We start from the raw sequence: 26,229 nt of genomic DNA, 5'->3' as shown, positions 1-26,229 counted from the left end.
TCTTTCTTTCTTTCTTTCTTTCTTTCTTTCTTTCTTTCTTTCTTTTTTTTTTTTTTTTTAATTTTTGGCTTTTTGGGTCACACCTGGCAGCGCTCGTGTTCCTCCTGGCTCTGTGCTCAGAAATCGCTCCTGACAGGCACAGGAGGACCATATGGGATGCTGGGATTCAAACCACTGTTCTTACTGATCTGCTGCCTGCAAGGTAAACGCCCTACTGCTGTGTTCTCTCTCCGGTCCCTTTTTCCTTTTTCTTTTCACCTTCTATTCCTGTGTCCAGTTCCCTTGTCAACCCTATTTCTCATCTCCCTGCCAACTCCAATTTTCACCGTGGTATATTATACATTCTTTTAATTTGTAAAATATATGTGCAAAATTTAAATAATGTATTAGTTTTATTACCCTCTTACAAAATAAAACTCAATCCCTTATTTGTCTTCCTTCCTTCCTTCCTTCCTTCCTTCCTTCCTTCCTTCCTTCCTTCCTTCCTTCCTTCCTTCCTTCCTTCCTTCCTTCCTTCCTTCCTTCCTTCCTTCCTTCCTTCCTTCCTTCCTTCCTTCCTTCTTTCCTCTGTCCTTCCTTCCCTCCCTCCTTTCCTCCCTCTCTTTCTCCCTCTCTCTCCTTCTCTCCCTCCCTCTCTCCAATGAATACTCCAATGAATAGTATTATTTTTCTTTTATTTGATATTTGATTGTGTTTTGGAGGCCTCATGGAAGGTATTTATGGTGATAGGTGTCAAACCATGTGCCTCTCATGTGCAAGGCATAATTTTTTTTTTTTGCCACACTTGGCAATGCTAAGGTGTTACTCCTGGTTCTGCACTCAGGAGGTAACTCCTGTCAGATCTGGGGACATACGGGATTCAAGTGCAAGTCAAGTTCCTTACCTTCTATAATATTTCTCTGGCCCAAGAGCCCCTGAGGGAGTTTTTTATTTTATTTTATTTTGGTTTTTGTTTGTTTGTTTTTGTGTTTTTGTTTTTGGGTCATACCTGGCAGTGCTCAGGGGTTACTTCTGGCTCTGGGCTCAGAAATCACCCCTGGCAGGCTCAGGGGACCCTCTGGGATGCCAGAATTTGAACCACTGTCAATCCTGGGTCGGCTGCGTGCAAGGCAAAATGCCCTGCTGTACTATATACCCCTTTTTTTGGGGGGGGGGCCACACCCAGCAGTGCTTAGGGATTACTCCTGGCTCTATGCTCAGAAATCTCCCCCCGGCAGGCTCAGGGGACCATATGGGATGCCGGGATTCGAACTACCATCCTTCTGCATGCAAGATTCGAACTACCATCCTTCTGCATGCAAGGCAAACGCTTTACCACTGTGCTTTCTCTTTGAACCTTCCCCTCCTTTTTTTGGATCTCACCAAAGTCACTCTCTTTAATTTCTTTTTTATTTTTTTTGTTTTTTTGGGGCCACACCCGGCGGTGCTCAGGGGTGACTCCTGGCTGTCTGCTCAGAAATAGCTCCTGGCAGGCACGGGGGACCATATGGGACACCGGGATTCAAACCAACCACCTTTGGTCCTGAATCGGCTACTTGCAAGGCAAATGCCGCTGTGCCATCTCTCCGGGCTCTCTTTTTTTTTTTTGGCGTTCACGCAGATTGGCTTTATTAGCGGTCTGGAAAGCACTCCCTGGTCGTCCCTGCCTCCCACCCCAGACAGGAGGAAGCCTTGAGAGGTCTGTAGCACCAGGGACATGCCAGGGCCCCAGGGCAAAGTGCAGCCTCCAGGGGAAGTGATCAGGTGCACCACTCTCTTTTTTTAATAAAATAAATTTTTTTCTTGTTTTTTTTTTTTAATTTTTTATTTTTAATTATGAGAACAATGATGCAAAGAGGACAAGGTAAAGTTACAGTGGAAGGACAAAAATAAATTATTTAATTGAATTACTGTGAGAGACACAGTAACGAAGTTGTTTCAGCGATACAATGTTCAGCATCCCTCCCTTCACCGGTGTACATTTCCTGCTCTTGTGTCCCCTTTCCTTCCTACCTCCCACCCTGCCTGCCGCCATGCCTGCCTCTATGGCAGACATTTTTTCATATCTCCCTCCTTCCCTCCCTCAGTCTCTCCTCCTCTTCCTCTCCTCCTCCTTCTGCTCCCTTTTTTCTTTTATAGGTTTGCAATATTGTTACTGAAGGACTATCACGCATACTATTTTCCTCCTTTGTACCAAGTTTTGATTTATAGTGTTTATTTCCAACTTTCATTGTCACTCATCCACTATTTGTCATGAACTTCCTACCATAGACTAGTTAATGTGAATTTTCTCCAGTGTCATTACCTCTGTGCTTCTTCCATCTTATTCACCAATTCCCTTATTTCTGAAAATCAGCTCACCTATATTGAGTTCTTTTGGCTCAAAGATTCTCCAATTTATTTGTCCTATTAGCTTTTCTTTCAGGGGGAAAAAAACACCTTTACCTTAGAAAAAATTAGAAAAAAATGAGAAAAAATAAGATTAGAAAAATCTATGTCCATAAGCCAGCAAATGCCTTAGTTGTATATGAGATTTCTACCATCTCCTGATCATTTCAGTGCCTGACACCCCTCTCCCTTCAACTTCCCCTCCCTTGCAGTACCACCCACTTTGGGAAACATTGTTCTGCTGCATATCCAGTCTTTTGAATTGTGATGGTGTCAACACTCACTTCAGTGAGCTTTTTCTTTAAAACCCCATTTATGTCCATTTTGAATTTCACTTTCAGTCTCATTACTTTTTGGTTCATTGCTGCATTTTCATTTTTGTTGTTCAGTGCCTGCTTTCAATTACCCATTTTTGTAAAATGTCACATGGGTTGATCACTGAAAGACAATGAGGCATTACAATCCTCTATCCATGAGCTGAATAACAGATGAGCAGTGGCCAGTCACCAACAGGCTTTTAAAAGAAGAAATGATTGGCTACTGAACTTGAGGTACACCTGTTATTTACATAGCGATTTGTAGCTCTATCCACTGTGCTATTTATTGCTCCAGTTCCTCGTTTAAAAAAAATTTTTTTTTTTATTTTGGGCCACACCTCGTGCTGCTCAGGGGTTTCTCCTGGCTATGCGCCCAGAAATCGCTCCTGGCTTTGGGGATTATATGGGATGATGGGGGATCGAACCGCAATCCGTGCTAGGTTAACACTTGCAAGGCAGACGCCTTACCGCTAGCACCACTGCTCTGGCCCTTGTTTTAAATTTTTTTTTTTTTGGGCCACACCCGTTTGACGCTCAGGGGTTCTCCTGGCTATGTGCTCAGAAATCGCCCCTGGCTTGGGGGGGACCATATGGGACGTGGGGGGATCGAACTGCAGTCCTTCCTTGGCTAGTGCTTGCAAGGCAGACACCTTACCTCTAGCGCCACCTTCCCAGCCCCTTAAAATTTTAATTTAATAAATTAAATAACCTTTGATAGGCCATAATCTTATAACCTAAGTAAACCTTGGTAACTGAAATATGTCTATATTTGAACCTTGCAGAGCAAGAACTGCTTCTCTTTGTGACATAGAGTGTGTGTGTCTGTGTGTCTTCAATCCTTTGTATTATGTCTCTGGCCCAGTTATCTGACTCTGGCTCCAGGCTCAGAAATTGCTCCTGGCAGGCATGGGGGACCATATGGGACGCTGGGATTCGAACGGATGACCTCCTGCATGAAAGGCAAATGCCTCCATGCTATCTCTCCGGCCCCCAGATATCTGACAATAATTACTGACCTCTGATCTAAGTTCACAGGTCCTATTTGCTTCTAAGTTTTTATTATTGTTTTATTCCCTTGTTTTTATGTCTTAGGCCACACTCAATAGTGCTCTGTGCCTACTCTTGGCTCAGTGCTCTGAGGTCTGATTGACATTATTCATGGGACCATGTAGTGCTGGTACTGGAAATCAGGTTTTCACATGCAAAACCCATCAAATTATTTCTCCAACTCTTCAATGTTTTGGTTTATTTTGGTAAATTGAATTGGATAGAATTCTTTTTCTACTTTCCTAGTATTCATTATTATATACATACCTGGTGGCACTCATATATATATATATATATATATATATTTTTTTTTTTTTTTTGGTTTTTGGGTCACACCCGGCAGTGCTCAGGGTTTTTTTTCTGGCTCCGTGCTCAAAAATCGCTCCTGGCAGGCACGGGGGTCCATATGGGATGCTGGGATTCGAACCGATGACCTTCTACATGAAAGGTAAACGCCTTACCTCCATGCTATCTCTCTGGCCCCGGCACTCAGATATTAGTCTGGCTCTGTTCTCAGAAATTAACTCATGGCAAGCAAGGGGGACCATATGGGATGCCTGGATCAAACCCAGGTCGGCATGTGCAAGGCAAACACTATCCTCTGTGCTATTGCTCCAGCCCTTCTTTTTAATTTTTCAATTTAATAAAAAAAATTTGGAGGGCTGGCATGAATAGCACAGCGGTAGGGCGTTAGCCTTGCAGGTGGCTGACCCAGGACGGACCTCCGGTCCCATATGGTCCCCCAAGCCAGGAACGATTCCTGAGTGAATAGCTAAGAGTATCCCCTGAGCCTCACCAGGTGTGGCCCCCCAAAAAATCTGAGTGTGCAGACTTACTTTTGACGGTGCTTAGGGAACATTCCTGGTGGGACTCAGTGGACCCTATGGGGTGTTGGGGATCAAATCTGGTTCTGCTACATGAAAGGCAAGCACCCTAACCTGTTGAACTTTCCAGTCCCTCTATGGTACTCTTTCGTCAATTACCTAAAACTTGGTATTGTTATTCAAAATTTGGTATTTATTGCTGGTTTTTATATGAAGTGTTAGTTACTGAGAAGTGCGTTTTTTTTTGAGGGTTGGGAGGGGTCCACATCCAGTCATACTCAAAGAAGTGGGTTACATTTTTTCTTTTCGTTTTGTTTTTGGGTCAGACTCAACAGCGCTCAAGGGTTACTCCTGGCTCTAAGCTCAGAAATCGCCCCTGGGAGGAGCAATTTCAGTTTTTGAGCTTTGGGTTTTTTATCTTTGCTTATATTTGGGTCACAATTGGCTGTACTCAGAACTTAACTCCTGGCTCTGCATTCAGGGATCACTCCTGGCACTAAGGCAGGAATTGAGGGGAGGGAGAGACACAGAAGAAAACTGAGGATATTAGTGAAAGGAAGTGGACACTAGTAAAGAGATGGGTACTTGGACGTTGTATGAATTTTTTTTTTTTATTCTTTGGCATTGTGCTCAAGGATCACTCCAGGGGTCTGGGGGAGGGGGACCATACATGGTGCTAGGGATTCTACCCTATGCCAGTAACCTGTACAGCAAATGTCTTATTTGCTGCACTATCTCTTCGGCCCCTATCCTTGCCTTCTGTGGATCCCAGTATTCAGGGAGTCTCTTAAGAGATACACATCAGAAATACATCTTAAAATTAAGAACATAGATTCTTTTTTTTTTTTTTTTTTGGTTTTTGGGCCACACCCGGTGACGCTCAGGGGTTACTCCTGGCTATGTGCTCAGAAGTTGCTCCTGGCTTGGGGGACCATATGGGACACCGGGGGATCGAACTGCGGTCCATCCAAGGCTAGCGCAGGCAAGGCAGGCACCTTACCTCTAGCGCCACCGCCCGGCCCAAGAACATAGATTTTTATTCTTTCTTTATGTCTTTCATTTTCCTTCACTGTCATTGACATGCATTTAGTCAAGTTTTGTTTAATAATACCTGGCAGTGTTCCAGGGCTACTCAGAGCTCTTTGCTTGGGGAAGAGTGTCACTCTGGAGGGAGCATGCATGCCAGAGATTGAACCCAGACCTTGCACATTCTTTGCATATGCTCAGCCTGTTTTATCTCTCTGGCCTCTATACCGTAACTCTGAACTTCAGAGAAAAACACCATTTTGCTTGAAGAGAACTTTGTGTATCTGTGTGCATCACATTCATGCTTGCTAGTAATCTAAACCAACAGCTTTGTCTATGTGAAGACAGAGGGGGTTTTCTTTTCTAATTTATAATTTCAAAATGTTTTTTCGACAAGTAATTTGACAAATAAGTGAACTAAATGACTATTTTTCCTTATTCCCTTTTCATTTGTTGTATGGGTGGAAGTTTTCTTACATTTCTGTGGTGACACCCAGAGAAGTTTCTCAAAATAGTTTAGAAAGCTAAGAGCTGAATAAGTGTAATAAGTGTATGGGTTTTCTCTTCATCTGATTTCCCTAGCACTCGTTTTTTTTCTTTTTTTGGGCGGTGGGACCCACCCAGTAATCACGAGGGCTTATTCTTGCCTCTGTATTTAGGAATGCAAGGAATCATTGCTGGCAGTCTCCAGCATCATCTTTTTTTTTTTTTTTTTTTGGTTTTTGGGTCTCACCTGGCAGTGCTCAGGAGTTACTCCTGGCTCCATGCTCAGAAGTCGCTCCTGGCGAGCACGGGGGACCATATGGGACGCCGGGATTCGAACCGATGACCTTTTGCATGAGAGGCAAACGCCTTACCTCCATGCTATCTCTCCGGCCCCAATCTCCAGCATCATCTTTTAAAAATACATCTTTACATCTTTAGGGGCAGTGGAGGTGGTTCAGTGATAGAATACCTGCTTTGCATGTGTGAGGTCTTGAGTTCAGTTCCCAGCAATGCGAAAGTCAACAGAAGTCAAATTAAAAAATTTAAAGTTTAAGCTTTAATATTTAACCATGCTATGTTGAATAAAAACTGATTTGTTTCAGTCACATTGCATCATGTTGTGCTTTTCTAAAAGCAGAGAGAGCTATTTTTATTGCCTTGCCTACTAATGATAAGATGACCAGCAGGGAGATCTGGCCTAAGTCATTGGCTACTCCCTGTTGGCTCACATTTCAGGCTTGGTCTGGCCTTGAGCTTTGCTGGGAAAGTAGAGAAATGATGTGAATATTTTTAATTAGTGATGATTCTCCAAAGTTTATTTCTTCTTCTTCTTCTTCTTTTTTTTTTTTTTTGGCTTTTGGGTCACACCCAGCTTTGTTCAGGGGTTACTCCTGGATCTATGCTCAGAAATCACCCCTGGCAGGCTCGGGGGACCATATGGGATACTGGGATTGAAACCACCATCCTTCTGCATGGAAGGCAAATGCTTTACCTCCATGCTATCTCTCTAGCTCCTCTTTCTTTTCTTTCTTTCTTTTTTTTTTTTTTTTTGTTTCGTTTTGTTTTTGGTTTTTTAGGCCACACCCGTTTGATGCTCAGGGGTTATTCCTGGCTAAGCACTCAGAAATTGCCCCTGGCTTGGGGGGACCATATGGGACACTGGGGGATCGAACCGTGGTCCTTCCTTGGTTAGCGCTTGCAAGGCAGACACCTTACTTCTAGTGCCACCTTGCCGGTCCCTCTTCTTTATTTTCTTTTTTTTTTGGTTTTTGGGCCACACCCGGCGGTGCTCAGGGGTTACTCCTGCCTGTCTGCTCAGAAATAGCTCCTGGCAGGCATGGGGGACCATATGGGACACCGGGATTCGAACCAACCACCTTTGGTCCTGGATCAGCTGCTTGCAAGGCAAACGCCGCTGTGCTATCTCTCCGGGCTCCCTCTTTATTTTCTAATAAAAGTTTTTTTTTTGTTAATTTGCACCTGTGATTAATTTAAAACTAAGATATGTTTTTCTTAACCTCTGTCATGCCTTTTCAGAACTGTTTAGACATTTTTGTTTTTATTTTTGGGCCACTCCCGGTGACGCTCAGGGGTTACTCCTGGCTTGGGGGACCATTTGGGACACCTGGGAATCGAACCATGGTTCGTCCGTCCTAGTGCGGGCAAGGCAGACACCTTACTGCTTGCACCACCACCCCTGTCCCTGTTTAGATTTTTTTCCCCCTTTGTATTATTTTGGTTTATAATTGATGAGTAATACAATAAGTAAAAATAATATTGCTGAACATAATACTTTCAAGGTCGGTCCGTCTCTTTCTGGACCTCATAGGTTATAGAAGTTGCTGATACATGGTATAACTAATTTCAGTACAGATTATTAATTCCAAATAGCATTAGAAGAGGAGGTTCAGGACCGAGAGATAACATGGAGGTAAGGCCTTTGCCTTTCATGCAGAAGGTCATTGGTTCGAATCCCGGCATCCCATACGGTTCCCCGAGCCTGCTAGGAGCGATTTCTGAGCAGAGAGCCAGGAGTAACCCCTGAGCGCTGCCGGGTGGGACCCAAAACCCAAAACCCCCCCCAAAAAAAAAAAAAAAAAAGAAAAAAAAAAAAGAAAAGTTACTCTTGGCTCTAAGTTCAGAAATCACTCCTGGGGGGCTGAAGCGATAGGGTTTTTGCCTTGTATGCAGATGACCCAGATGGATCAGGGTTCAATCCCTGGCATTTCGTATAAGTCTCCTGAGCCTGCCAGGAGCGATTGCTGAGTGCAGAGCCAGGAGTAACTCATGAGCACTGCCAGTAGTGGCCCCCAAACAGACAATCAAAAACCAACACTCCTGGCAGGCTCGGAACTACATGGGATGCTGGGAATCGAACCTGGGTCTATCCAGAGTCAGCTGCATGCAAGGCAAAAAGGCCCTACCACTGTGTTATCTCTTCAGCCCCCTGGATCGTGATTTTAAAGACCTGACAAGGAGCCTGAATAATACAGCAGATAGGGCCTTTGTCTTGCATTTGACCAACCCAGGTTCAACCTTCAATGTTCCATATGGTCCCCTGGCACTGTCAGGAGTAATTCTTTTTTTTTTTTTTTTTTTTGGTTTTTGGGCCACACCCGGTAACGCTCAGGGGTTACTCCTGGCTATGTTCTCAGAAGTTGCTCCTGGCTTGGGGGATCATATGGGACACCGGGGGATTGAACCATGGTCCGTCCAAGGCTAGCGCAGGCAAGGCAGGCACCTTACCTTTAGCGCCACCGCCCAGCCCCCAGGAGTAATTCTTGAGAGTAGAGCCAGGAATAACCCCTAAGCACCTCTGGGTGTGGCTCAAACCCCCCCCCCAAAAAAAAAGACTGGACAAATGAAGAGACCTTTCTTTGTGGAAAGCATATGAGTAAGAGCATGAACAGTAAGAAAATGGATGATACTGCTTATAAAATTGCAGATAGTACTAGTGACTTAAAGATAGGGAGACCATGGAAAACAGGCTGGTAGTGTGGTTGGGCTAGGGCTGGTTTTTTTTTTAGGACTATCTAGCCTGAAGGTCACACTGAATATTTTGGCTATTAAAAAAAATTAGCATTTGGGGTTCTTTTAAATCAGGTGAGAAGTCTTACTGATGTAATTTAGGAAACTTCTCAATTATCTCTCTTTTAAGGGGCTGGAGAGATGGCTACATGGGCTTGATATGTGTTCTTGTATTTGACCCCTTGCTTCCTAAGACCCCTGGGTGGCCTCACAGCATTGCCGTTGTGGCACCAAACCAAGTAAAACAAAGATATTTAAAAAATTTAGTCGCCGTAAAATGACAAAACTATTTATGATAGGGTTCCAGGCATACAATATTTCACCACCAATCAGTCCCCTTGACCAGTGTCCAGTTCACTTCACCAATAGTTAAATGCTGTGTCGGTCAAGGTAAGAGAATTGGATCCCTCCACCATTTGACTCCCACTTACCAGTCTGCTTTCACAAGAGGCATTATATATAAACTTTTTGCACTGTGGTTTACAGTACTGGTTGCTGATAGTGTTTCATGCTTAATATTTTACTACCTTTCAACACCATCTCCTCCGTCCAGTTGAACTCCTTTTCTTCACCACCTTTCCTGTCCTCCCCAGACCTCATCAAAAATTACTTTTTATTTATTTTATTTTTTGGGTGGGGGCTTACTCCTAGCTCTGCGCTCAGAAATCACTCCTGGCAGGCACGGGGGACCATATGGGATGCCGGGATTCGAACTACTGTCTGTCCTGGATTGGCTGCATGCAAGACAAATGCCCTACCGCTGTGCTATCACTCTGGGCCCAGATGACACCTTTTCTACTGAATACCAGTTCTCATGTCCCCCCTTTTTTTTGTTGGAGGCACACCCAGTGGTGCTCAGAGCTTTATCCTGTTCTGTACTCAGAAATCACTCTTGCCAGACTTAGGGGACCATATGGGATGCTGAGGATCGATTCCGGGTCAGGTGCAAGCAAGGCAAACAAACACTTTACCTGCTCTTCTATTGCTTTGGTGGCTGTTCTCATGTTCTTAATTCAAGTTTTTTTTTTTTAATTCAAGGTTTTGAAGTAGATCAGTATTATTGTTTTCACATGAAAGCAAAAAGTGTAAAATTCTGTTTTTTTTCTTTTGGTTTTTGGACTACACCTGGCAATACTTCAGGATTATTTATTTCTGGCTTTGCACTCAGAAATAATTTAGTGCGTGCTCAGGGGACCATATGAGAAGCTGGAAATTAACTTGGGTTAGCCTTGTGCAGGGCAAGCAACCTACCTACTGTACTTTCCTCTCTAGACTGAAAAAAACAAATTTTCTTTCTTTCTTTCTTTCTTTCTTTCTTTCTTTCTTTCTTTCTTTCTTTCTTTCTTTCTTTCTTTCTTTCTTTCTTTCTTTCTTTCTTTCTTTCTTTCTTTCTTTCTTTCTTTCTTTCTTTCTTTCTTTCTTTCTTTCTTTCTTTCTTTCTTTCTTTCTTTCTTTCTTTCTTTCTCTCTCTCTCTCTCTCTCTCTCTCTCTCTCTCTCTTTCTTTCTTTCTTTCTTTCTTTCTTTTTGCCACACCCAGTGACACTCGGGCTACTCCTGGCTATGTGCTCAGAAATTGCTTCTGGCTCGGGGGACCATATGGGATGCCAGGGCATCAAACCGCAGTCTGTCCTAGGCCAGCCACGTGCAAGGCAAATGCCCTCCCACTGCGCCACTTCTCCAGCCCCAATATTTTTCAGATTTTGTTATAAGCATGCTCTGTTTCTGGTGTCCTGGCTCTTCTCAGCCTAACCCTACATCATATTACCAACTTACTTACAAATAACTTGGGTTGGTTGGTTTGTTTTTGGTGGGATAGCATACCTGCAGTGCTCAGGAGTTACTTCTTCTAGCTCTGTGCTTAGGAATCACTTCTGTTGGGCTGGGGGGGGGGGACCTTATGGGATGCTGGGATTGAACTCAAGTTTGTTGCAAGCCAAGTACCCACTGTACTATCTCTCCAACCTCCACAAGTAACTTTTTATTGTCTGTTATGATAAGATAATTGGATCCTAGTTTATTTAAATGCTGTTCAAAATCAAAACAAAAATTGTAGAGGTTTTAAATGACAAAAAATAGTTATTGGATAGGTGTTCGTAAATTCTGATTTTTGTTTTAAACGGATGGAAAATAAGTGGGATGAACATTAAAGTTTACATTTTGTAAGTTATAAAAATACATTCTCTTAAAATTTGGGACTGTTAAATATCAGTAATCACCATTAAGATGATTAACTTAAAAGAAAAGATCATTTTTTTTGTTTGTTTTTGTTTTGGGGCCACACCTGGCAGTGCATAGAGGTTACTCCTGGCTCTGTGCTCAAAATTTGCTCCTGGCAGGCTTGGGGTACATATGGGATGTCAGGGACTGAACCTGGTTCCATCCTGGGTCGGCCACATGCAAAGCACATGCTCTATTGCTGCGTTATCACTCCGGCTCCTAAAGATTTGTTACAAGAATGGTTACAGCAGAAACGTTAAAGTGCTGTGTCACTGTCATCCATCTCGTTTGGCTCATAGAACCAGACTTCAGCAGACATCAAGTTGTTTATATCACATGACTAACAGTGGGCGGTATCTAGTTTAGATTGTTCTTCTTAGAGAAATCATTTTCACTTGAGCAGAAATGTGGCAAGCAGGTGCCTGTGTAGAGCTCTCAAGTGCCTTCAGCCAGGACTGAATGGACTGCGTAGTCTGTTAAAGTAAGTAAACTTTTGGCCTTGTATTTGCTGCATGGTTTTATGTCTGTGAATATGTGTGCATGTATATAGTGTTTTTACAGTTAGACATGCACTCCCTCACATGGCAGTGGGACAAGGAACTCTTTGTTTTAGGATCAATGAGAATTAAAACGTATAAGGGTGCACTTTGATTTCAGAATGCAGTTGGATGTTGGTCTCTGTTAGTCAAGCTGTCAAGGACAGCTCGCCTATTGCTAATCCTCTGATGAACAGGACTAAGTAGTTACCAACAAAACCCAGAAAAACCTAGAAATTTCACCAGCTTCTAATAGTGCAGCTGCAGTCTTTGAAGTGTAGGGAGGCAGCTGAGTGTGGATCTTTAACACATTCTACAGGGATGTAGAATGTTTAGAGTATATTAGTCTCTGTATTGCTTAGTTGGCTGCATTCATGCTGGTTCTTTCAAGATAGGAGAAATTCAAGTTAACTTCTATGCCTGTAAACTGTTGAAGATAATTGCTGATCCCCTCTAGAGGTCCTTATTGAAGATTTGATTTTGCTTGAATCAATTACTGTTTTGATTAAAGGTATAACTCAAGATTTTCTAGTTAATTAAATGAGAAACAACATAGTCAGGAAGCAAATATGGTTCATCCTAATATGAAAGACACTCATTTAAAAATTTTTTTTTTGTTTTTGGGCCACATCTGGCGGTGCTCAGAGGTTACTCTTGGTTCTGAGCTTAGAAATCCTCCTGGCAGGCTGTGGGGGTGGGGGGGGGGACCTCCTGGGTAGGCTGCTTGCAAGGCAAATGCCCTACTGCTGTGCTATCTCTCCAGCCCTCATTAAAATTTTTTAAAATTTTATTTTTGGTTTTTGGGTCACACTCAGGGGTCACTCCTGGCTCCACACACAGAAATCGCTCCTGGCAGGTTCCGGGGACCATATGGGATGCTGGGATTTGAACCACCGTCCTTCCGCCTGCAAGGCCAATGCTTTATCTCCATGCTATCTCTCTGGCCCCCTGGATCTTGTTTCTAACTCACTTTTCTACCTACCCACTTGCAAATACAAATGGTAAGAACATCAATCACAGAGAAAATTTAAGAATTTTGTTTTGTTTTGTTTGGATTTGGGGGGGGCATATCCGGTGACGCACAAGGTTTACACGTGGTCAGAAATTGCTCCTGGCGAGGCCGGATAGATAGCACGGAGGTAAGCTTTTGTCTTGCATGCAGAAGGATGGTGGTTCGAATCCCGGCATCCTATATAGTCCCCCGAGCCTGTCAGGAGTGAGTTCTCAGCGTAGAGCCAGGAGTAACCTCTGAGCGCTGCTGGGTGTGACCCAAAAACCAAAACCAAACAAACAAATCACTCCTGGCTTGGGGGACCATATGGGATGCTGGGGGATAGAACCGCAGTTCATCCTAGGCTAGCGCCAGCAAGGCGCCTTACTGCTTCACGCCACCGCTCCATCCCCAAGAAAATTTAAGAATTATTAATGGTGTTTATTAAATTGGTTACTTTAAAACTCAAAATGCATATCCCTCAGATAATTTTGTGTCTAAATGTATCCAGAATTTTGGGAAGGAAGGTTTTTTTTCTTTTTTTTAATTATTTTTTTTGAGGGACTGGAGAGATAGCATGGAGGTAGCACTTTTGCCTTGCATGCAGAGGGACAAGGTTGTTCGAGTCCTGGCATCCCATATGGTCCCTGAGCCTGCCAGGAGCTATTTTTGAGCGTAGAGCCAGGAGTAATTCCTGAGTACTGCCGGGTGTGACCCAAAAACCAAAAGATAATTTTGGGGGGGTTTGGGGGGGCAGAGCAATAGTACAGTGGGTAGGGCGTTTGGCTTGCACGCTGCTGACCTGGGTTCAATCCCCGACATCCCAGGTGATCCCCAAAATGATTTCTGAGCACAGAGCTGGGGGGTAACCCCTGAGCACTGCTGGGTGTGGCTCAAACAAACAAATTTAGGTAGGTGTTGTGCTTAATTATGCTGGAACTGGCCACCAGGACTCCACCTGTAGAATTCAAGGCCTGGCAGTACTTATAAGAACATAGGGTCTTGTGCATGGCAATGTTGGCATATGTTTTATGATCCTTGAGCTATTTCCCTGCAGGAAGAAGTGTTTTGAAAAATAATGTGTTTGCCTTTGATATTTTATCTTTCTTTCTTTTACCTCCAAGGTCCACTTACCCTTTCCCTACTTAAAAAGAAAAAAAAATAAAGGAGCTACTCCCTGAAGTGCTTGGGTAGGTGTGAGTGAATGGGGGCAGTTTTCTCTTAGCAATATATGAACATGAGTGTGTTGATCCAGGTATGGAGGTGCTGGGATTCTATCATGGGGGACATGGTGCTGCTAGGGATATATACTGTGCCAGGAAATTGTACTCCGTGTAGAACTTGGGGGTGTCATAGAAAACAGGTAGTGGTTCCTCAGCAGTGTCAGAAGTGCTGAGCAAAGACCGGTGGAGCCCAAAACCTACTCCCTATTTAAAAAATTATTTTTCCTCAGGCTAGACCGATAGTACAGTGGATAGGGCACTTGCCTTGCACATGGCTGACCCAGTTTGACTCCAGCATCTCCTATGGTCCCTTGAGCACCACCAGGAGTAATTCCTGAGCTCAGAGCCAAGAGTAACCCCTGAGTGAGCACCAGGTGTGACCACCTCCAAGAGAACAAAAACTTTTCTCACTATGAATATATTTCCTCCATTATTTGTATAGATAAAGAGAATGTTAATTTAGATGGATTTCTTAATAAGATTTAAGAAAGGAAGGTAGGTAGAGTTTCTTTTCATCACCAAAGCACTGGTTTAACTTGACTCTCACTATGGCTACGAGTGAGTCACCGTCTAGGGTTGAGTTTCCTAATCTGTAAAATGAGAGTGGTGTGTTAAGTGATTCCAGAGTTGATCTATAAGCTACTTACAATTGTTTCCTCACTTAAGTTAAAAATAAACATACAGAACATAAATTCTCAATGGCTATTTTATATTTCAAGTGCTTATAATTATAACTAAGTTTGGGTCTCTTAAAGATTAAAATTCTTTTCACAGCAAAGAGTAAGACTTAAAAAACCACAGTTGTAGCATAATTGTCTAGAGAAACTCCAGCCAGTTCTGAATAATGTCAAAGGAGAATCGACAGCACTCTGCCAGAAATATAGCTCCATAACTTCTTTTCCAGCGCTGCTCAGAGCAATTAAATTTTTTTTTATTTTACAATTCAGGGCCAGAGCAATAGCACAGTGGATAGGGTGTTTGCCTTGCATGCTGTGGACGTGGGTTCAATCCCCAGCATCACATATGGTTCCCCAGCCTGCCAGGAGTAATCCCTGACCTGTCGGGTGTGGCCCCCAAACAAAACAAAAACCCTAAGAATTTAGAACTCAGATTTTAGATTAACACTATCAAATTCTTGTGTACTACATATCTTGTATATTACATATACATATTTTATGTGTATTATATACACATTTTAAAGTATAACTGAACATTGAACATAAATAATTTTTTTTTGGAGGAGGAGACCAGATTCTATGCTTAGTAGTGACCACTCCTGGCAGGGTTGGGACCAAAACTGTGGTCAGCCACATGTAAGGGAATCAAGCATATTACCCACTGTAACATGTACTGTCTCCAGCCCATAAATGGCTCTTAAGTAAAAGCATTATGTGGGCTGGAGTAATAGTAATAGTCAAGTGGAAAGAGCACTTGCCTTGCATGTGGCTGACCTGGATTTGAGCCTCTAAATTCAGTACATCCTAGCACCACCAGGAGTAATTCCTAGTGAAGAGCCAGGTGAGCATTGCTGGATGTGGTCCTCCTCAGTCAGTCCATCAATAAACAGATAAACCATCATGAAAAGCTCCAGAATCAATTTAATACATTATTAGGACAGAATTACTGTAACTTTGAGGAAGAAATTGGACCTTTTTGGACCTAAATCCTCTATTTATGTCTAGTATATAAGGATGGCCTTTGTATAGGGTCATTTTCTATAAGTAGTTTCCAGGGTTTTAAAATCATACTTCTATTTATAAGCAGTGATAATAATAGCAAAGCTATTGAATACAAACATGCGTCATTGGTTTGGTGTGTACCCATTATAATGACTAGAATTTTCCAGTCTTCAATTTTTTTTTTTGGGGGGGGGAGTGGCTCTGAGGTCACACCCAGTGGTTCTCAGGGCTTAATCCTGATGGAGTTTGTATAACCATATGTGGTGCTGAGGGTTGAAGCGCCTTCTTTACCTACTGTACTATCTTTGTCCTCACTCAGTTTTATAATTTTCTATCAATTTTTTTTGTCACACTCGGAGTCACTCAGAGGTTACTCCTGGCTCTCTGCTCAGAAATCACTCCTGGCAAGCATGGGGGTGGGGTTGGGCTGGGGGGACACCATATAGGATGCTGGAATTCAGTCCTGGGTCGGCTGCTTGCAAGGCAAACGCCCTACCACTGTGCTATCTCTCAGGCCCCAATTTTCTATCAATTTTACATTCCCCCCCCCCCCTTTTTTTTTCTGGCTCTACGCTCAGAAATCGCTCCTGGCAGGGTTGGGGGACTATATGAGATGACGGGATTCAAACCACATTCCTTCTGCATGCAAGGCAAACACCCTACCTCCATGCTATCTCTCCGGCCCTCAACTTTACATTTTTAGATTGAATTAAAGCTGCTGTTCAAAGTCTGAACCACTTGCCAGCTCAGGAAATGGTCTGGCTGAGTGAGGGAAGAGAGAAGAAAGGATAACAATGGTTTAAACTAGATGATTTAATCTCACTTAGATACACGTGGTTTAGGTTTTTTTTGTTTTTTTTTGGGGGGGGGGCCACATTCCCCCCCCCCCAAACCCGTTTGATGCTCAGGGGTTACTCCTGGCTAAGCGCTCAGAAATTGCCCCTGGCTTGGTGGGACCATATGGGACACCGGGGAATCGAACCTCAACGGCCCCTAGATACAAGAGGTTTAAAGTATATTGCTTGGGACTGGAGAGGTCAAAGGGCAGAGTATGCGAGTAGACTGGGTTCCGAGCCTGCAATAGATGCCCCTACTTCCCTTCCCTCAGCAGTGCTGGGAGTGGCACCAAAGACAAAAAAGAAAGTATAGTTGTGCTATCTCTCCTGCCCCAGCAAACCTTTCTTAAACTGGTAGAGGGCATTTATAAGAACCATAAGTGAATGGTATATAAGTGCCGAGTTATAAGTTTGTAATGTCTTATTTAATTTTATTGTTTCCTTTTTCATGGGTGGGGAAGCCTCTGGCCCACATATAAAATCAGTGCTCAGGTTATTACTGACTCAGCACTCGGAAATCACTCCTGATGGTGCTTGGGTGACCAAATGGGAAATGCCAGGGATTGAACTGTATGAAAGTCAAACACCTTATGCAGTGTACTATCTCTCCAAACTCAAAATTGATTTGTTTGTTTATTTAGTGTTCTATGCTTAGGGAATCACTCCTGGCAGGCTCAGGGAATCAACTCCAGTTGGGCGGGTGCAAGACAAGGACCCTGCTTGCTATACTGGCTCTTAATTTGGCCCTTAACTAGTTCTTTGAATTTGCTGTCCTTTTCTTCAGAGACTGATGTTTCTTTAAATTGTTCCATTGAATTCCTCCCACAGTTCTCTGGTGTGCTATAAAAAGTATTTTATTTTTTCATCTTTTCTTTTCTAGAGGTTTTCTCCATCTCACCTTAGATTTCTCAATCTTGGGATTTGGGCCACACCTAGCAGTGTTTTGGTGAACTCCTGGCAGTGCTCAGGAGACCATATCAGATGCCAGGGATTTAACCCACTTAGCCATGTGCAAGGCAAATGCCCTATGTGCTGCACTATTGTTGAGTTTTAAATATCACCTATCCTTGTCATCATTTCTATCATTTCTGATTGTAGTCTTCTCATTTTGATGTTCTTTTTTGGTGGGGTGGGCACACCCGACAATGCTTAGGGGTTACTCCTGGCTCTGCATTCAGATATTGCTCCTGGCAGGCTTGGGACCATATGGATGCCGTAGATTGAACCCCGGTTCATCCTGCATTGGCAATGTGCAAAACAAATTCCCTACCTACCTACCACTGTGTTATCACTCTGGCTGCATGTGCCATCATTTCTTTGAGCTCATTTAATATCCTTAGGTGGTATCACTATAATTCTCAGAGACTTAAAGAGACTTGGTTGGTGCTGATTGAGCCTTCTTTGTTACTATTTTCAGATATTGAACTTAGAGGGTTTTGTTGTTGTTGTTGTTGTTGTTGTTGGTTTTTGGGTCACACCCAGCAGCACTCAGGGGTTCCTCCTGGCTCTACACTCAGAAATTGCCTTTGGCAGGCTCGGGGAACCATATGGGATGCTGGGATTTGAACCACCAACCTTCTGGATGCAAGGCAAGCGCCTTACCTCCATGCTATCTCTCCAGTCCCTTTTTTTTAATGCATCTTATCCTTTTGGTTTTCTGTGCTGAAAGTGAATCTTTGTAGTTAACCTACCTGGAATCTCTGAGTATTAGTCTGGGCATTGTGCCTTTCCTTTCCTGCCCATCTCCATCTAGTGACAGGAAGTAAACTAAGCAATGTGAGATTTTGAGTAAAACTGTTGTGCTAATTGATGTGGCAGAGGTGGGATATGGAAGCTGTGTGGAACTAGCCAGAAGAGACCGGAATCCATCTGGTTTCCAAAAAGACCCTGGAGATGTCAGCAGATTAATTTTACCTGGGAGGGTGGAGAAGCATCTAGAACAGGGGTCTCAAACTCGCAGCCTGTGGGCTGTTTGCGGCCCTCCGTACAACATTTTGTGGCCCGCAGTCGGCCTTCAAATATCATAGTATTCGCGATTATTTGCCTACCGAATAATCGCAATAAAAATTGCATTAGTAAGAAAAAAATCGCATTAAACATTCGCATACCCCAAGCAGTTTCGTTCGGGGTATGCAAATGTTTAATGCGATTATTTGTGATTTTTTTTCTTACTAATGCGATTTTTTTTTTATTGCGAATATTCGGTAAGTGAAATTCCTTATGCAGCCCTGCCTCACCCTGACTTTGCCTCCCGGGGTCCCCAGGTAAATTGAGTTTGAGACCCCTGATCTAGAAGTTCAGGAGATGTGAACTTAATGTTTTCCCTTGGTCCCTTTATCAAATGAAACCTTTCTTTTTTCTAATCAGGCAGTTGCTGTGGTGCAGAATGGCAGACCTCAGTCTTACAGATGCATTAACAGAGCCATCTCCAGAAATTGAGGAGGAGATAAAACGAGATTTTATTGCTACACTGGAATCAGAGACCTTTGACGATGTTGTGGGAGAAACTGTTGGAAAAACAGAGTACATTCCTCTTCTGGATGGTGATGAGAACGCTGGGAATCCGGAGTCAAAAAAGAAACCATGCTCAGATACTAGCCAGGTTGAAGGTAAGTAACCTAAATGGGGACATCTTTAGAAAGTAGATTGGCAATTATACTTTGAGTCATAAATTTAGAAGTCTTTACTGAAGTGAACAGGGCTTTGTTACTGTAAACTAAAATTTATTATTATTATTATTATTTATATCCATAGTGTGGCATGTAGACAAAATGCCATCTCTCCTTGTTTGCTGATTTTCTCTTTTTTTCTTAATATCTTTACTTAAACACCTTGATTACAAATATGATTGTAGTTGGGTCACAGTCATGTATAGAACACCCCCCTTCACCAGAGCAACATTCCCATCACCAATGTCCCAAATCTCCCTCCTCCCCACCCCACCTTTGCCTGTACTCTAGACAGGCTTTCTATTTTCCTCATTCATTCACTTTGTTATGATAGTTCTCAGAGTAGTTATTTCTTTAACTGCACTCATCACTCTTTGTAGTGAGCTTCATGTCATGAGCTGGACCTTCCAGCCCTCCTCTCTTTTGTCTCAGAATTATTGCAAAAATGTCTTATTTGTCTTAAAACCCATAGATGAGTGAGACTATTTTGCATCTATCTCTCTCCCTATGGCTTATTTCACTCAGCATAATAGATTCCATGTACATCCATGTATAGTAAAATGTTATGACTTCATCTCTCCTGATGGCTGCATAATATTCCATTGTATATATGTACCACAGTTTCTTTAGCTATTCACCTGTTGAAGGGCACCTTGGTTGTTTTCAGAGTCTGGCTATAAACTAAATTTTACTCTGTTTTTGTGTTGGAAATTAAAAAGTAATTATTTAGTTGAGCAAACTATATATATACTATATATTTGTGTTTGTTTTTGCATTTGTTTTGGGCCACATTTGGTGTGCCACTCAGATATTAATACTCCTGGTTACTAGATAATTAAAAAAAATTTTTTTTTTGGCTTTTGGGTCATACCTAGCAATGCTCAGGGGTTCCTTGTGGCTCTATGCTCAGAAATCGCTCCTGGCAGGCTCCGAGGACCATATGGGATGCCAGGATTTGAACCACCGTCCTTCTGCATTCAAGGCAAACACCTTGCCTCCATGCTATCTCTCCACCTCAGAATTGTAATTAAGTATTTTTTTTGTAATTGCTTTTTTTGTTTTGTTTTGTTTTGTTTTTTGTTTTTGTTTTTTTCTTTTTTTTCTTTTTTTTTTTTTTTTTTTGGTTTTTGGGTCACACCTGGCAGTGCTCAATGGTTTCTCCTGGCTCTTTGCTCAGAAATCACCCCTGGCAGGCACAGGGGACCACATGGGATGCCGCGATTAAAACCACCGTCCTTCTGCATGAAAAGCAAACACCTTACCTCCATGCTATCCCTCCGGCCCCTGTAATTAAGTATTTTTAACTCAAATTTATTCTATAATGTCTCAATTATAGTATAAGCTGCCTTTTAATCTCCTAAATTAAACTATTTCCTTTGCCCTCTTGGAAAGTAGACTTATAGATTTAGATAACAACATTCTTTTTACATTAATATTTAATATATTGGTTATCTTTGGGAATGATCCCAGGTCAGGTGAGGAGAATGAAATAGTGTGCAGGTGGTTGGCTTTCATTTGGCTGATCTGGATTCAGTCCTTTGCATCCTATAATGGTCCTTTGAGCATTGCAAGGCGTAAACCTTGAGCACTGCCAAATATGCCCTCAAAACCTTGTGTTTCCCCTTCAATTATACCTTCAAAAGTAGTCAGGTCGGGCCCGGAGAGATAGCACAGCGGCGTTTGCCTTGCAAGCAGCCGATCCAGGACCAAAGGTGGTTGGTTCGAATCCCGGTGTCCCATATGGTCCCCCGTGCCTGCCAGGAGTTATTTCTGAGCAGACAGCCAGGAATAACCCCTGAGCACCGCTGGGTGTGACCCAAAAACCAAACCAAAACAAAACAAAACAAAAAAACCAAGTAGTCAGGTCAAAATTTTCAAATTTGCTAATTCTTCCTGGAGATTTTTGCATTTATATTCATTGGGTTATTTTTTAATAGCTTTCTAATGACATGTTTTATCTCTTTAAAAATTAATTTAGAGGGCCAGAGAGATAGCATAGTGATAGGGTATTTGCTTTGCACGCTACCAATCAGGGTTCGATCTTCGGCATCCCATATGGTCCCTTGAGCCTGCCACCAGTGATTCCTGAGCGCAGAGCCAGGAATACTAAGTAACCCGAGTGCTACCAGATATTGCCCAATAACCCCCCCAAATTAATTTAAATTTATCTCTTGTATCTTTCATTTTTATTGTTGAGATCATTGAGGGTTTCACACTTAATTGTATAATTGTGGCCTTGTTCTGTGTTAGGGATCATGCTCAACTTGTGGGCTGATGGGGATCAGAGTTGAGACCTTATAAGACCTTTTCTGGTTTTTGGATTGAGTTCATACTGGTAATCATAAATTAGGAAATTCCTTTCTATTTTGCTTTTGAGAATACCTTTAGAATTTATTTTAAAGGTGTTTGATAGAACTAAGCAGAAGTACATACCAGCTCTAATCCTTTGCACTGTCCACCCCACATCCCTTGATGTTTTAAAATTTTCCTTTAATTCAAAGTATTTTTCTCTTTCCTTTGTGAACACTTTTTTGATACTGATAAGGTAGTATTTAATTTTGCAGTGTTTGGGAATTTTCCAAATGCCTTCTCTAGTTGACTTACTTCAGTCTGTTGTGGTTAGAAGATATTCATTGAAATTTCAATTCATTTCAGTTGTCAGATTTTGTTTTAGGGTTTCTCTTTAAAAAATATTTTAATCAATTCACTGTGAGATATAGTTACAGAGTTGTTAATGATTGAGTTTCAATCATACAATAGTCCCTTCACCAGTGCACATTTTCTGCCACCGATGTCCCCAGTTTGCTTCCCCCGCCCTCCACCCTTTCTTTTCTCTCTCCCCTTTTTTTCCTTCTAAGTGCCATGATTTGCAATATGATTACTGAAGGAGTATCAGAAATATCATTTTACCTCCTTTTGGCACCCTGTTCTGTCCAAAGTGATCATTTCCAATTATCATTGTCATAGTGGTTTCAATCTCTGCCCTAACTGTACTCCCCCATTCTTTATGGCAAGTTTCCTATTAGGTGCCAATTTTCCTAGCCCTCATATCTTTTGTTTTTGGATATTATTACTATGAATTTTTTCTTTTTGGATTTTGGACCACTCCTGGAAGTGCTTGGGTTACTCCCAGTTCTGTACTCAGAAGTTACTCCTGGCTTTCTTGGGGACTATATGAAATGCCAGGAATCGAATGTGGGTTGGCCACATGCAAGGCAAACACCCTGCCTGTACAGTCACCCCAGGCACTGTTATCTTTAATCCTTGGTGATCGAGTCTGAATCAGGGTGCACATGAAATAATCCAGACCAGGCTGAGGATGAAACACGTGTAGTCTGGCAGTCTTCTACCTAGTATGGAACCCCCCCCCCAACACCAGAATTATTTTTATTGAGTACAGGGACCACTCCTGGGTGGGGCAATAAATCCACTCAGGTTTACAAGTAAGACAATCTCTGTTTGGGGGTAAATCCAAGTTATAAACAAACATACAAAGAAATCATGATTTTTGTTTTGGGTAAAATAAGGTGTAACCCAACACTACCCACTGCACTATTGCTCCAACCTTCTATATTTTTTTAATATCCTACAAACAAGAGTCATCATTTTATGTTTATCCCTCTCCTTCTGATTTATTTCGCTCAGCTCTCCATCTCCAACCATGTTTTGTTTTTGTTTTTTGATTTTTTTGGGCCCCACCCAGTGGTGTCCAGGGCTTATTTCTGGTTTGCATTCAGGAAATACTTGTGCAGTTTTTGGGGGGACCATATGGGATGCAGGGGATTGAACCCAGGTTGGCCACTTGAAAGGCAAGCATCCTACCCCACTGTACACTATTGGTCCTGTTTTATGGTTCTGAATATGGCTTTTCTTTTCTGGTCATTGATCTATGAGAGCCTGGAAATAATGTTTATACTTTTATTACTCTGTAGAGTACTCTGAGCTTGTTGGAATTGTTTAGATTTCTTGTATCCTCACTGATTTTATTATGCTTTCTTGAATGATTTCTGAACGGGTATTAAAGTGTTACAGTTGGGTGCTTGCTTCGGCAGCATATATACTAAAATTGGAATGATACGTAGATTAGTATGGCCTCTGCACAAGGATGACAGGCAAATTCGTGAAGCGTTCCATATTTAAAAAAGAAAAAAGTATTACAGTTGGTTTTTGTTTTTTGGTCACACCCGGCGGTGCTCGGGTTGTTCCTGGCAGCCACGGGGGATCATATCTGATGCGGGGATTCGAACCAACATCTGTCCTGGACCAGCTGTGTGCAAGGCAAACGCCCTACCGCTGTACTATCTTTCTGGCCCCTAAAGTGTTAAGTTTTATGAATTTGTTTCTTAAAGTCTGCCTCTCTTTTTTGGAGCTTGGGGGTATACTGAGTTTGCTCAGGGATTGCTTCTGGCTCTGTTTGGGGATCACTCTTTTTTTTTTATTTACCGTATTTTCCAGTGTATAAGACGACTGGGCGTATAAGAGGACCCCCTAATTTTGCAATTAACACATAGGTTTAGGCCTATATTCGCTGTATCAGACAGAACGTTCCTGTGCTGCAACTGTATGTACCACAGTGAGCCAATCACAACAAGCAAAGGTCCAAAGCTTATACTGTAATAGACTTCCTCTCTGACTCTGGCCCATCTGAGCAGGCTTTTGACAGTGTAGATTCGGGTCTAGACATTGTCTAGTTTGCATGCATAAAAAGCCTGCTTGGATTGGCTGAATTAGAGAGGCGGTCCGAGCAGCCTTGCAGTGATTGGTGTAGGATCAAGTTGGAAAATTTGTTTTGTGGCAATATTCAGACAATTTTCGTTTAGCGGCATATTGAAACATTTTTCAGGATATACTCAGTGTATAAGATAACCCCCGATTTTTGGTTGACTTTTTTTTTTGTTTCAAAAGTCGTCTTATATGCTGGAAAATAAGGTATTTTTTATTTTTTATTTTATTTATTTATTTATTTTTGGTATTTTTTATTTTTTATGTTTTTTGGGGGGATCACTCTTGACATGGCCAGAGATGCCATAAAGGGTACTGGGCATTGACTCTGGGCCAGCTACATGCAAGGCAAAAGCACTACCTGCTGTATTCTCCAGAACCAATTCTGCTCATTTTAGTTTAATTTATTTTGGAGATAAGTTGTTAATATGATTTTACGGTGCCAGAGTGATAGTACAGCAGTAGGGCATTTGCCTTGCACGTGGCTGATTCAGGACTGACCTGGATTCGATCCCGGCATTCCATATGGCCCCCTAGTCAGGAATGATTTCTGAGCACATAGCCAGGAGTAACTCCTGAGCATCACCGGGTGTGGCCCCCAAACCCCCCCCAAATTGTTAATATGATTTTGTTATATTTTGATTCTCTCTTCATTATTTGTAATAATCTTCTTTACTCCTGCTTTATAATGTGTGCAAAAGTCTCATTGCTTGTTCTGAAGCCTAATCTTTGATTTATAGTAATATCTTCCTTTGGTCTTTGGTCACACACAGTAGCTGGTGTTCAGGGGCTTTCAGGCTTCATGCTTGTGGTCTCTCTGCATGCAAAGCCATAAGCTCCAGAAATTGCCTTTGAATTTTCTCTCCTGAGCTTTTATAAAAAAAATACAAATTACTTTAAAGGCCATATATCACATATTTGACCTGGTTGATTATAATACATTGTTTCCCAGTGAATGGTAGTGAAATTATTTAAAAAGAAAAGAGAGGGGCTGGAGTGATAGCACAGCAGTTGGGCATTTACCTTGCATGCAGCAGATCCAGGATGGATCTGGTTCCATCCATCCCTGCCATTCCATATGGTCCCCCAAGCCTGCCAAGAACCATTTCTGAGCTCAGAGCCAGGAGTAACTCCTGAGCACTGCTGGGTATGGCCCCAAAACCAAAAAGAAATAAAATAGAAAAGAAAGAAGATGAAAGAAGTACAGCAACAAGAAAATTTGTGAAAATTATTGTTTCGCAATGATGCCATTAAATCATTGTCAGAAGGTTTAGTAAGCTCTTGGTAGTTGATCATTCTGTTCCTTCTTTTGTTTGTGAACATTAGGTGGTATCAGATAAGTCTAAGTTGGTGTATTCATATGGGGATGACAATATTTAAAACATAGGAATTGGTGCACGACTACAAATGTGGCCATGCTGTCCAGGAATTCCATATACAAATTCAAAAGTACTAGAAGGTGGGTGAAAGGTACCTGCACTCACTTCAAGAAAAGTCCTAGGGGTTTGGGGGGTTAAAAAAAAAAAAAGAAAATTCTTGAATGGGGCTGGAGTGGTGGTGCAGTGGTAAGGCATTTGTTAAGAACTGACCTAGGACAGACCTTGGTTTGATCCCCTTGGCATCCCATATGGTCCCCCAGGCCAGGAGCAATTTCTGAGTGCATAGCCAGGAGTAACTCCTGAGCGTTACTGGGTGTGGCCCAAAAACCCAAAGGAAAAAAAGAAAGAAAAAGTAAAAAAAAAGTCCTGGAGATGTCAGTTCAAATGGTATACCTGGAATTTTGGGCGGAGAGGGCAGAGAGCCATAGATGAGTGGTGAAGTGGGCAGTTAAGTAAGTGGCAATTGTGGATGATGGGCACAGATGTCCTGCTTCAGCTGGATGGGGTCTTGGTCCACCTCTCCTGAGATGACCAGCTTTCAGCTGCATGGCTGGTATACCCATAATTTTTCATGACTTGGTTTACATCTCCGTCAAAAATAGATTGAATCTAAGGAACTGGCAGACATCCTCTTGATCTTTGTTAAAGTTTTAATCATTATTTCTTTTCTCTTCCAACTGCTTTCAAGATTACTCTTTAAGAATTTACTTTTTGGGGGCCGGGAAGGTGGCGCTAGAGATAAGGTGTCTGCCTTGTAAGCGCTACCAAGGAACGGACCGCGGTTCGATCCCCCGGCGTCCCATATGGTCCCCCCAAGCCAGGGGCGATTTCTGAGCACATAGCCAGGAGTAACCCCTGAGCATCAAACGGGTGTGGCCCAAA

At 42.4% G+C, this 26,229-nt stretch overlaps 1 protein-coding gene and 1 non-coding gene across 2 annotated transcripts in view; both read left to right on the top strand.

Annotated features, from left to right (window-relative positions):
- MAP4 (microtubule associated protein 4) overlaps window positions 1-26,229 on the top strand; it is a 171,894-nt gene that overhangs the window by 37,357 nt on the left and 108,308 nt on the right. The window contains 1 exon segment of the mRNA XM_049777292.1: window positions 18,945-19,186. Within this exon segment, the coding sequence (XP_049633249.1) occupies window positions 18,964-19,186 (223 nt within the window). The 5' untranslated portion in view covers window positions 18,945-18,963.
- Window positions 23,283-23,386, top strand: LOC126015363 (U6 spliceosomal RNA). Its single transcript, XR_007498231.1, has one exon. It is a non-coding gene; the product is annotated as a U6 spliceosomal RNA (small nuclear RNA).

The sequence above is a fragment of the Suncus etruscus genome, chromosome 7 (genome assembly GCF_024139225.1).
Source record: "Suncus etruscus isolate mSunEtr1 chromosome 7, mSunEtr1.pri.cur, whole genome shotgun sequence".
NCBI classification, from domain to species: Eukaryota; Metazoa; Chordata; class Mammalia; order Eulipotyphla; family Soricidae; genus Suncus; species Suncus etruscus.
The sequence above is the reverse complement of the archived record's forward strand: the minus strand, read 5'-3'. Positions and strand labels throughout refer to the sequence as shown.